This window comes from Neovison vison, chromosome 14 (assembly GCF_020171115.1).
Source record: "Neovison vison isolate M4711 chromosome 14, ASM_NN_V1, whole genome shotgun sequence".
In the NCBI taxonomy this organism is placed as follows: Eukaryota; Metazoa; Chordata; class Mammalia; order Carnivora; family Mustelidae; genus Neogale; species Neogale vison.
In genome coordinates, this window is record NC_058104.1 from 29,986,706 (window position 1) to 29,997,817 (window position 11,112).

The 11,112-nt window shown below is 49.8% G+C and overlaps 1 protein-coding gene across 1 annotated transcript; it reads right to left on the reverse strand.

Moving 5' to 3' along the window:
- Positions 1-506: 506 nt before the first annotated feature.
- Positions 507-7,557, reverse strand: ITPRIPL2 (ITPRIP like 2). The gene has a single exon (XM_044233074.1). It carries the CDS (start codon positions 6,754-6,756, stop codon positions 5,158-5,160), a length of 1,599 nt encoding a protein of 532 aa, XP_044089009.1. The 5' UTR covers positions 6,757-7,557; the 3' UTR covers positions 507-5,157.
- Positions 7,558-11,112: the final 3,555 nt, after the last annotated feature.

The following is an 11,112-nucleotide window of genomic DNA, read 5'->3' on the forward strand; positions in this document are numbered from 1 at the left end:
CCTGCTTCATCAGCCTGTGGCTACAGGTTCTCTCAACTTCCACCGGGCTCCAAGACTTCGAGGAGTCCTACATCGTCTCCAAGATTCCATCTTTCACTAAGCCCCGTGGTTTTTCACTATTAGCAAATGTTTACCATTTGGGGAGCGCCCGAGGGCCTGAGAGATTACTGAGCAGAATTCTTGAGCAATAAATGAGCCACAGGCCAAGACTTGAATTGTGTTACAGGGTGTGTGTGGGGTGGGGGGGGGCAGGCAGAAGGTTCTAGGCAAGGAAAAACAGACTTGAAGGCAGGACCCTGGGCTGCAAACCTACAGGGCTGTGAATTAACATCCTTGCCTGTCTGCGTGCAGTGTCCACTGTATACAATTATTCTAGCGTTGTTGAGTGAGAAAGACTCCCAGGCACCCAGATGCTGAAAGCGAGTGAGCCTTTGTAAGGAATCATAAGCCAGGACTGCCCTTCAGAAAGAGGAGAGCCCTCCCCAAATCTGACATTCAGTCTAGAGTTTTCTACAAGTTCCTTTATTAAGAAAGCAAAGTATAAAAGAACAAGCCCCCCCCCCCAATAAAACCTCAAAAGATTAAAAGTGCATATTTACTCCAACCTGAAACAGAAAACAAAAGGCTGGCCTCAACTGTTTGGGCCACAGAAGTGGGGTGTGACCTAAAACTCCTTTTAATCACACAACTGTAGCAGCGGGATCGTATTTGATTGATTAACCCTTTGGTCTCTGTTATTGGAACAAACCATATACTATGACTGCAGCCAACAGACTACATTCATAATACACAGTTGGGGTCAGAATACACATTTAAAATAACAATAAAATAAGAAAGAGGAATGTTTTAAAGTCAAGTCACTGAATCAAGGCACAATTTTTTTTTTTAAAGCAAAAGGTGCTAAAAATCTTCCTGAATATCTGATACTTCAAAAACCAGATTATGTATAGTTTTTTAAGGCTATTCTCTCTATATAGATGATTGCATATTATCTTCACCCTCTCCCAACTTATACTTGCTAAATTCCCATCAAATCATGTGCTAGGTAGGCATAAAAGAAAACAAACAGTAGTGTCTAAGTAACAGATATGTGTTTAAAAAAAAAATTAACAAACACCAAGATGATAACACTGAACCTTTTTCCCCCTCTCAAGGATCTCTGGAAATTAGTAAGGTTCATTTCCCTCATTACTGGGGAAGGAGGTAATAGCCTTCCTCCATGTGGGTAGTTAAATCTTCTTCACCAAGTTCAAAGGCCACATTTTACAGAAAGAGTGACTTATTCCAGGAGGTTAAAAGAGATGCTCTGGAAGCATGCATGTTAGACTCACCCCTTCCGAATGCCAGGATGTCAGTTTTGGTGGGAGTCAACAGTGTTCTTGGTGGTAGGAATGGTAACAAGCCTAAGAAGGTTGGCCTGAAGACCCAGCCTTGGTTTTCTGGGGTCCAAGACCATCCACCATCACTGCTAAGCCACAGACTGGCATACTGCTAAAATAAATGATTAATTTTAAAAAGAAGAACAAAATACAAATAAAAAAGAAACAAGTTATTCTGCAATCCTTCCTGATTACTCATCTGTGAACTCTGAGGCAGAGCAGAGGAGTTTAGCCTCCACTCACCAGGAAGGAAATGCCAAGAACTGACCCCCAGTGGTTTGCTTGGAGGCTGTGTAGCTGGACAAGAACAGCTCCGGGATGGAGGGTCCTTCTGGGAATTTTGAGTTAAGTGTTATCTGTGGCCTTGTTAATTTTTTTTTTTTTTTGGTTTGTTTCTACAATAAAGCTTAGCTCTGAGAAAGAAGGACTTGGAATATCACACCTCCAACTATGTATAACAACAACATCTCCAGAACAATAAATATAACCTTATACATACTTGGAGGGTTCAGCAGGGTCGCAAACTGGTGGCCCCAGGCTCAAGCAAATGTTCTGTTTGGCCCACGTGGTGTTTGGGACAATTCAAAATGATTTTATTTAAAATTGAGAAAGTCTCCCTTTAAAAAAATTCCTGATTTCTAGCCCCTCCTTACCTTTTTCCCAGCACAGAGCTGACCAATGGCTGCCATGCTTAAGAGGGGCACAGTCCCCACTATCCACCCACCCACCCCTTCCCATACTGATCTCCCTGCCTTGCTTCTGCAGGCTGCTGAGTTTGCGACCCCTGGTTTGAAATAGCACATACCTAAAAATGTGTTTCCTACCCAAACCTCTTACACCCTCATGTGATTTCCCCCTGGGGTTCCCCTTCTCTCCATCTCTTCCTTCGGTTCCCTCTTAAGGACTCCCTCCTGAATTCTTCAGATTTCTCTTGGTTCTCTTGCTTCCGGTCTTTCTTATAGCTTCTTCCACTCCTCTTGCCAAAAAAAAAAAAAAAAAAAAACAAAACCTCCTTTTCTCAGCCCACAACCATGAGCCTTGCAGGATAGCTCCCAAGACAGGTCAGTGGGAGTTACTGAAGGGTATCTTTTGGAAAAATGGCTGAGTCGTCCTCCCCAAAACTTTTCTTCAGGCACTGGCTGGACAGTTAATCTTTTCTTCCTCTTCTTCTTCTTCTTCTTCTTTTTTTTTTTTTTTTACCATGAGCAATATTGAGGCTTCTTGTGTAAGAATCTTTGCGTACGTGAATCTCTAGTACCAAGTATACACCAAAAATGTGCACATTTCAGATCAAGGAGATGGCGGAGCCCTGATAAAAGACAGAGATGAGCTTAATTTAAGTGCCTCGGGCAACCATCACACCTGGCTAAAATGTCGTATTATTTCATTTGTACACAGTACATGTTTGGGATCACTAAATATTGATCAAAATTGATCGAAATCTCTAGGTTTTGGTTGCCATGTACAGAGAACTATCACTCAGCATGGCACTTAAATAAAACATTAATATTTTAACAATTCACAAACACAATGCCCCATTAATTAAAAAATAATAATAAAATTTAAAACTCTTGAGGATGGATGAGGCTTTGGGTAATTAGCCTTAAAATAAAAATACTAAAACACTAGAAGAACAAAATGTTACCAGATTTAAATTTCAAAAGACTAGTTAAGATTAAAAAAAAAAAAAAAGGAACCTATCAACTCAACTAGAGACATTTGGAAAGTTCCGCTTTTAAAGCTCTATCATCCCTCCAACAGCTTTGCTATTCCCCACTTCAGTAGACTTAATGACTACAGGGGGAATTGGAGCCAATATGGAGACAATATAAATATATATATATATATATATATATATAGACAGAGAGATCTACTTACTCTTTGCATCTGTTTTAAAAAGTAATTTTAAGAAACATGCAGGAAGCTGGTAGACTGATCCCTTTGCTAAACTCAGTACCTTATAACCTAACGCTGACCTTAAAAGCTGGGAATGACCTTTGTGATATCAAGAGGAACTGTCCTCAGAACAACCTCAAAGAGAAGGCAGGACATTTGCAACTGTTTCTCTTCCAGTCCAAGGCTGCAAAAGATCTCAGTCTCTGCAGCTCCCGAGAGGATTCCCTGCAAATCATTTATTCACAAGGATTTCCTGCCGTGGCCAAGTAGGTCCCCTAAAGAAAGTTTAAAGAATTCCCTCAAAATAACTCAGAAGTTAAACAATGGCCCTATTCAGGTGGCTATTTCTGTCTTCCAAGTTTTACCTTTAAGAGTCTAAGGAAATACATGTCTCTGTCAAAAAAATTTCAAAGTCCCAAAGTCTAACACTGGGTGGGACTGGCTGCATTTTCTATTAGGCAAGTAGATGATGGACTATTCTGAACCTAAACTAAACCTAAAGTGAGTTGGGGATATTTATGTGCCAAGGGGGGGAAAAAAAAAAACCAGACTGCTGGCAGGAGGCGAGGCCCTCTCCCCTCCTCCCTCGCTCTCTTCTGCTGACTGCTGGTGGGTGGTCAGGGAGCACAGAGCCCAAGATACTGAATTCTATAGGACATGCTTTACAAGACGTGGGTCCAGTCAACTGCTCCTCCAAGTTGGCCTTAGGACCACTTAAAGGCTACCAGGGCGATGGGAGGAAAACGTGGTAACCACTAACCATAACTGAGCACTGACCAAGAGAGCTAACTACACTCAAGGCACTAAGACAGGCATTTGTGCCTTATCTCGTGAAACTCAGAGACTCCCATGCAGAGGAGTTTGTTCAAAAGGCTTCAAACAACAACAAAATGTTTCTGTCTCCAGCCAGCAGCATGTCTGGTGAGTAACCTGGATAGGCAAAGACTGAAATGTATCTTTCTCAAAACCCCATGTGTTTTCCCTGTGCACCAGTGTGGTCCTAAACATGGATCTTTTGCTACTTTGCACCGTGCCTGGCTCACGGTGGGCTTTCCATGAATGGGTATGGACTGGTACATATTCCAGGGTGGGCCTGTAGGGATGTTAGGCAAGCCTGCTTTTTAAGACTGCACATTTCTTAATAATAAATGTAACTGGCCTCCCTTTCCGATGCAACACTTGGCAGTGGCAATTACCACAAAATGAAAGGACTGATCAAAATAAAGTGCTATTTGCTCTGGAAGTTTCTCTAACCAACTCTTGACTGCCTCTCAACCCATGTGACTTAATTCTTTGCAATCCTGTCAAACACCCGTGATGGTACCACTTAAAATAACACATCAGTATTAATTTGAATAATGGAAACAGTGTTCCTCAGAACATTAGCCCCTAGAATAGAACTTCAATTCCAGTTGTAGATAAAGATTCACACTTTTTAAAAGACAATCAGGAACCCAGGACAGAGCAAGTAGTTACAGCAAAAAAACAAAAAAACACATTAGCTTCTTTAAATTTGGGAGCGAGGGCTCATTCTCTGCAGCTAGTTCTTACTTCCTTCATGGGGCTTCCCTAAAACTTTTAGCTGGATCCTTCTGCAGAATCATTCCACACAAACCAACATTTGAACCAACTCTTAGCTGCTGGTGTTGGAGGCCTTTCTGTAGCTCGCTCAGAATATGTCGGTGGGAGTGAACAAGATGCCATTGCTATACTGGATTGTGGGGCCGGGGGGACATATCAGCCACCAAATGTCACTCTCCCAATTTTCCAACACCTTTGGCACCTCATTTTCTTGCATGAAACTGGCTTCATTGCCAACCCCACCCCATGTGGTGGAAGAAGCTTTAGGAGCATTAGGCCAGGTGGGGAGCACTATCAAGGTTTATGGTTGATCTTCAGGGAATCCCTGTGCCCGCTGACTCCGGGGTGGGGGGCACCTGTCAAGGTAGCGAGGACCTCCGTAGACCCGGAGAAGCTGGGGCAGCCTTCGCCAAGTGGACAGCAACCTCGATGCGGCAAGTTCCCGGGCTTGCCTGTCGAATGCAGCCAGGAGGTCAACAGGGGCGGCCTCACGCAGTACCTTGGGCAGGGGGCCCACCTCGGCAGCTGCCCCACCAGGGCCCAGGACGCAGTGGAAGAGCGTCTGGCGCCGCAGCAGGCAGTCCCTAAGAAACTGCACTAATTCTTCCAACCGATCGCACAGGTGTGCCTCGTCCCAGCCTTGAGCAGGAACCCCCTCACGCAGCAGCACCGCCAGCAGCGCTGTCTTGAGCATATATGAGGACAGGATGCGTCCCCACTGGGCTGTGGCCACTGGGTCCAGCCCGCGGGCGCCCAGGTCTCGCAGAGCTTTAAGTAACTGTAGGCACTTGAGGTAGCAGGCACCTGGAGGGGCCCGTTCCTGCACCCAGCACAGCAGCTTCTGCTCCTGCCGAGCTGTGTTCACACCCCACAGTGCATCCGTGCGCAGGCCTCCCGGGAGCTCGGACAGGGGCCCGACGGGTGAGGGTGAAGGTGGCGGTGCCACGAGGAAAACGCCATCACCCAGATGTACAGCGGGGATGAGACGCACTGCCATGGACAGGCGGCAGCAGCCATAGTCGGTGCGGCAGGGCAGGATGTGCAGGGTGGGAGGCTGTTCCAGGCCGCCCGGGGTCAGGCTGACCCGACAACGCCCCTCCAGACTGTAGCGCACGGTGGCCAGGGAGCGCTGCAGGTGCGCCTGGAACCAGCGCAGCACCAGCGGGGCAGAGAGGTGACGCCGCCCGAGCACATCCACGCAGAAGCCGTCGGCGAAGGGTTTGCAGTCCCGGAGCCACTGGCTCCCGGAGGCCCCCGGCGGAGCCTTGAGGGCGCACACGAAGCAGCCGTGGAAGGCTGGGGCCAGCGCGGGCTCAGGGCCCAGACTCCTGGGCTCCAGCGCCACCAGCGGCGGGAGACGCAGCGGCACCAGCACGTCGAAGCCGTCGGGCCGCCGGATTTTATGCTGCTCGTAGGCGCTGCCCACCTGGATGAAGTCTCCACGGAAGGCCAAGGCCAGCGCCCCGCCGGGGATGGGGCCAGGGGATCCCCGGGCGCGGCCAGCCCGCACCAGCTCGCCCACGATTCGGCTCACGTGCGCCTTGCTGTGGCCCAGCACGTGCGGGGACAGGCGCAACTCGTGCTCGTAGTAACTCTCCAGCAAGATGCCAAGACTCGGCTCTGGGAAGTGTCCAGGAGAGAAGGTGGAGTGGCTCCCCAGGCGAGGAGACCCTGGGAGGAAGCGCTGCCGAACCGCGTGGCGACAGCGCAGGAGGATGTAGCCGAGGAAGAGCAGGACCGCTACCTTGAGCAGCGGGAAGCCGCCGTCCGTACCGTCGGGGGGCTCGGCCCGGGCGCCCCCGCTTCCCCGGAGGACATGGTAGAGGCACACAAGGGCAGTGCAGAGGCCGGTCACCAGGGGCCAGAAGACGCGCAGATTGAGGGTGTAGTGCACCGACATACCGGGCGCCCGGGACAACGGCGGCCTTGCAGCCCAGGGCGCGAGCCCCGGCGGCGCCCCCGGCCCAGCATGCGGGCAGTGCCCGAACAGCCCCGCGGTCCGGGTCTCCTTCGCCTCCGCGGTGGCTACCCCCTCGCAGGGCGGGGGGAAGGCGCTCTCCAGCTCGGCCCCCTCTCCCAGCTCAAGTTTTCCTTCCAGCTGCGGCCCGCCCTGCCCTCGCGGGCCCCGGGCCGCACCCTGGGCCGGCTGCACGCCTGGTCCCGCCCGGCGGCTCTCCCCGCCCGGCGCCCCGGCTCGCTGCCGGCGGCCAGCTTCTGACCCGGCCGGGCTTGCCTCCTACCCTGGGCGGCACTCCCGGGCTCCCTCTCGGCGCTCGTTCTCGCTCTCCTCCGCGCCTGTTCCCGTTACTCGGCCCCAGGAGTTTCCTCTTGCGAGGGGAGAAGAGTCCGCGCCAGCTAGCGGGGAGGAAATGCCGAAGTCTGGAGCCGTGCGCGGAGCCGGCGGGTGGCGTGGCCCCCTCCCCGGCCTCCGCCTTAAAGCGACGCGGGGCGGCGGGAGGGACTTCAGGACGCGCCTGGAACTGGCTTCTCGCGGGCCACCGCCCCTCCCTTCTCCCCAAAGGCAGAACCGGGAAGGCCCTGATTCCGGGGCGGTGGCCTCGGCCTGGGAGCCTCTGGAGTGGTGCTCACATAAAGTTACACGGGGAAGTTGAAAAGCGGAGAAAAGGGCTCACACCCAGCGTGTCCCTCCCCGCCCCCAGCCAAGCAAGTCGTGGCACTGGTGGCGTGGCAGGCTCTGGCACGGAAGTGGCCGCTGCCACGGGGCTGCCGTCCCTTATTCAAGCCACTATTTACTGAGCACCTACTACGTGCCAGGCCATAGGCTAGGAGCTGGGGAAACAGTAGTGGGCAAGATGACCCAAGGTTTCTGCTCTTCGAAAAGCTTACAGCCTTTCTTAAAAAGGAAACCAAAAGAGAAAGGATTCTGTAGCAGAAAAAAACGTGAAAGAAAAAAAAACAAAAAAAACCTGCGTGAGGGAATGAGAAGGCGGGGGTGGGGTGGGGTGGGGTGGGGGCTGCCCCATGGAAGCCCGAGGCTCACCATGCGCTGAACCAGGAGGAGCCACCCTTGGGGATAACAATTGCAGCTTTTACAGAGGACTTACTGTGTGCCAGTACTGTGCTAATCACCTTACACATACCCACTCCTCTTGTCAATCCTCTGAAAAGTACACTATTATTTCCCCATTTTTCAGATGAGGAAATGGGCATAGCCAGGTAGGGGGACTTACCCAGGGTCACACAGCTTTAGCAGAGCTGTGTCTTGAATACAGACATCTAGATCCAGAGAAGCCAGGGGGTAGGACCCCGGGAAGGGTGCCAGAGAGTCCCCCACTCAGCTGCTGAGAATTTGTCTCTGTCCTTTGTCAGGACCTGCACTGAGACCTCAGTCCTCAGGAAGCTTTGGTTCATTTCATAACAAGGAGCACTGCCTGAAATAATCTGGATTTGTTTAGTCAAATGGAATTTATTGAAATAATTATCTTTACTTATTTATGCTCATTGCACCTTCCCACCCCACCCCCCAAAAGAAAACATTTAAGGAGAGCAAAGGTGAATGCATTAAAAATGTCAGAACTCAGCTGACCTCTGGGGCTCAGGACGCACAGGGTGGCTACAGCGTTAAGCATCGGGATGACTCCCAGGAAATCCTGGGCTGAGCCTCTTGGAGCTAAGGAGACCGGCTTTCAGCCCATGGTCTACTAGTCCAGGTTCTTCTGATGCAAGTGACAGACACACAGCTAAAAGAATAACTTACTGTGTCACATTAACTGAGACACTCAGGGAAGCCTGCTTTGGTATAGTTGAATACAGGTACTCTCCTTCCTTCTTTTTCTTCTTCTTCTTCTTCTTCTTTTTTTTTTAAAGATTTTTTTATTTATTGGACAGATGGAGATCAAAAGTAGGCAGAGAGCCAGGCAGAGAGAAAGGAGGAAGCAGACTCCCTGCTGAGCAGAGAGCCCGATTCAGGACTTGATCTCAGGACCCTGAGATCACAACCTGAGCCAAAGGCAGAGGCTTTAACCCACTGAGCCACCCAGGTGCCCCTCTCCTTCCTTCTTAACTGTTTTTTTCTAGGTAGGGGGCATCTCTGCCAGGCCTTCTCCATATGCCCCTGGCTGCTCTAGCCTTATCTCCTATTAACCTCTGTGCCGAGGAAAAGAGAGCTGTGCTTGCCTGAAAATTGTAGCAAATGCCATTTCTAGAGAGAGTCTTGAGAAATATGCTAAAAGTGACCAAGTCCAGGGTATCTGGCTGACTCAGTTGGTAGAGCATGTGACTCTTGATCTTGGAATTCTGAGTTTGAGCCCCATATTGGGGATAGAATTTTCTTTTTTTTTTTTTATTTTTATTTATTTGATAGAGAGAGATCACAAGCAGGCAGAGAGAGAGAAGGAAGCAGGCTCCCGGGTGAGCAGAGAGCCTGATGCGGGGCTCGATCCCAGGACCCTGGGATCATGACCTGAGCCGAAGGCAGCGGCTTAACCCACTGAGCCACCCAGGCGCCCCGGGGATAGAATTTTCTTTAAAAAAAATTATTTTTTAAATAAATAAATGGGCTCCGTGCTCAGTGGGGAGTCTGCTTCTCCCTCTCTCTCTGCCCCTCCTCCTCCGCTCCTGCTCTCTTTCTCTCAAATAAATAAATAATTAATAAAATCTTACCAAAAAATAAAATAGGAATGTCTCGGTGGCTAGGTCTTTTAAGCATCTTCCTTCGGCTCAGGTCATGATCCCAGGGTCCTGGAATTGAGTCCCACATCTGGGATCCTTTTTCAGTGGGGAGCCTGCTTGTGCTTGGGCTGTCTCTCTCTCTCTCTGGCAAATAAATTTTTTTAATATAAACAAACAAACAGTGGCCAAGTTAGAGAATGCACTGATAAACCTGGCCTGGACTGAGTTGTGTCCCCTCAAAATTCATATATTGAAACCCTAACCCCTAATATGACTATCTGGAAACAGCTTTTCCGTGTTCATTAAAGATAAATGGTTATAAGGATGGGCCCTAACACAGCAAGACTGGTGTCATTATAAGAAGAGGAAGGGTCAGGGGCGCCTGGGCGGCTCAGTGGGTTAAAGCCTCTGCCTTTAGCTCAGGCCATGATCCCAGGGTCCTGGGATCGAGCCCCACATCGGGCTCTCTGCTCCGCAGCGAAGCCTGCTTCCCTTCCTCTCTCTCTCTGACTGCTTCTCTGCCTACTTGTGACCTCTGTCTGTCAAATAAATAATAAAACCTTAAAAAAAAAAAAAAAGAAGAGGAAGGGTCCTATGGGTGACTCAGTGGATCGAGCCCTGACTCTTGGGTTTGCTCAGATCATGATCTCATAGGTCCTGGGAGGGCACCCCAAGTGGGTCTCTGTGCCCAGTGGGGAGTCTGCTTGGAGATACTCTCCCTCTGCCCCTCCCCCTGCATGTTCACTCTCTCTCTCTCTCTTTGTCTCTCTCAAATTAATCTTTAAAAAAAAAAAAAAAAGAAGAAGAAGAAGAGGAAAAGACAGAGAGGCCTCTCCCCATTCATATAAACACACACTAAGGAAAGACCTTGTGTTGGCCAGGGAGAGAGCTTGCACCAAAAACCAGACCCTCTGCACCTTGACCTTGGGCTCTCCAGCCTCCACAACTATGGGAAAATAATTTTCTGTTGCTTAAAGCCATTCGGTCTGTGGTACATGGAGCCCCAGCTGACTAACACAGTTGAAGTTGGGGGAGCCCTGCCCAAACCAGGGGGACTATGGGAGGGGTATCCCTCCTAGAAAGTCACAGCTGGTATGCTAGAAGAGGGGGGGAATGTTTTGGCATGCAAAAACAACAGGTGGCCACCATTGGGGATAAATCTCTTAATCTCACTTTGCTTCAATCTCCCCTATAATCTCTGGAGGAGAGTGGGGAATTTAATAGAGTAACATGTTCTCCCTAGTGGAAATGGTGGCGTGCCGTCTTCAGCCATATAACGTAGGGCAACTCTCGATCACAGGAGAGCAAACATTTTGTGTAAAAGGCCAGAGAATAAATATTTCAGGCCCTACAGTCTTTGCTCTGACTACTTGGGTCTGCTATTATAAACCCAAAGCAACTGCATTCATTTCCTGGGGCTGCCATAACAAAGAACCACAGGACGGGGCGGTAGGTGGTGGGGGGTGGGCTGTTTAAAACAACAGACATGTATTCCCTCACAGTTCTTGAAGGCAACAGGGCAGCGCTCCCTCAGAAGGCTTAAGGGGAGGATCCTTCCTTGCCTGGTCCAGCTTGTGGTAGCCCCAGGCCTTCTTTTGCTTGTGGCCAGATCACTCTGCTCTAA

Coding starts and splice junctions, on each gene's coding strand:
- ITPRIPL2 (XM_044233074.1), bottom strand. CDS start 6,756: ATGTCGGTGCACTACACCCTCAATCTGCGCGTCTTCTGGCCCCTGGTG.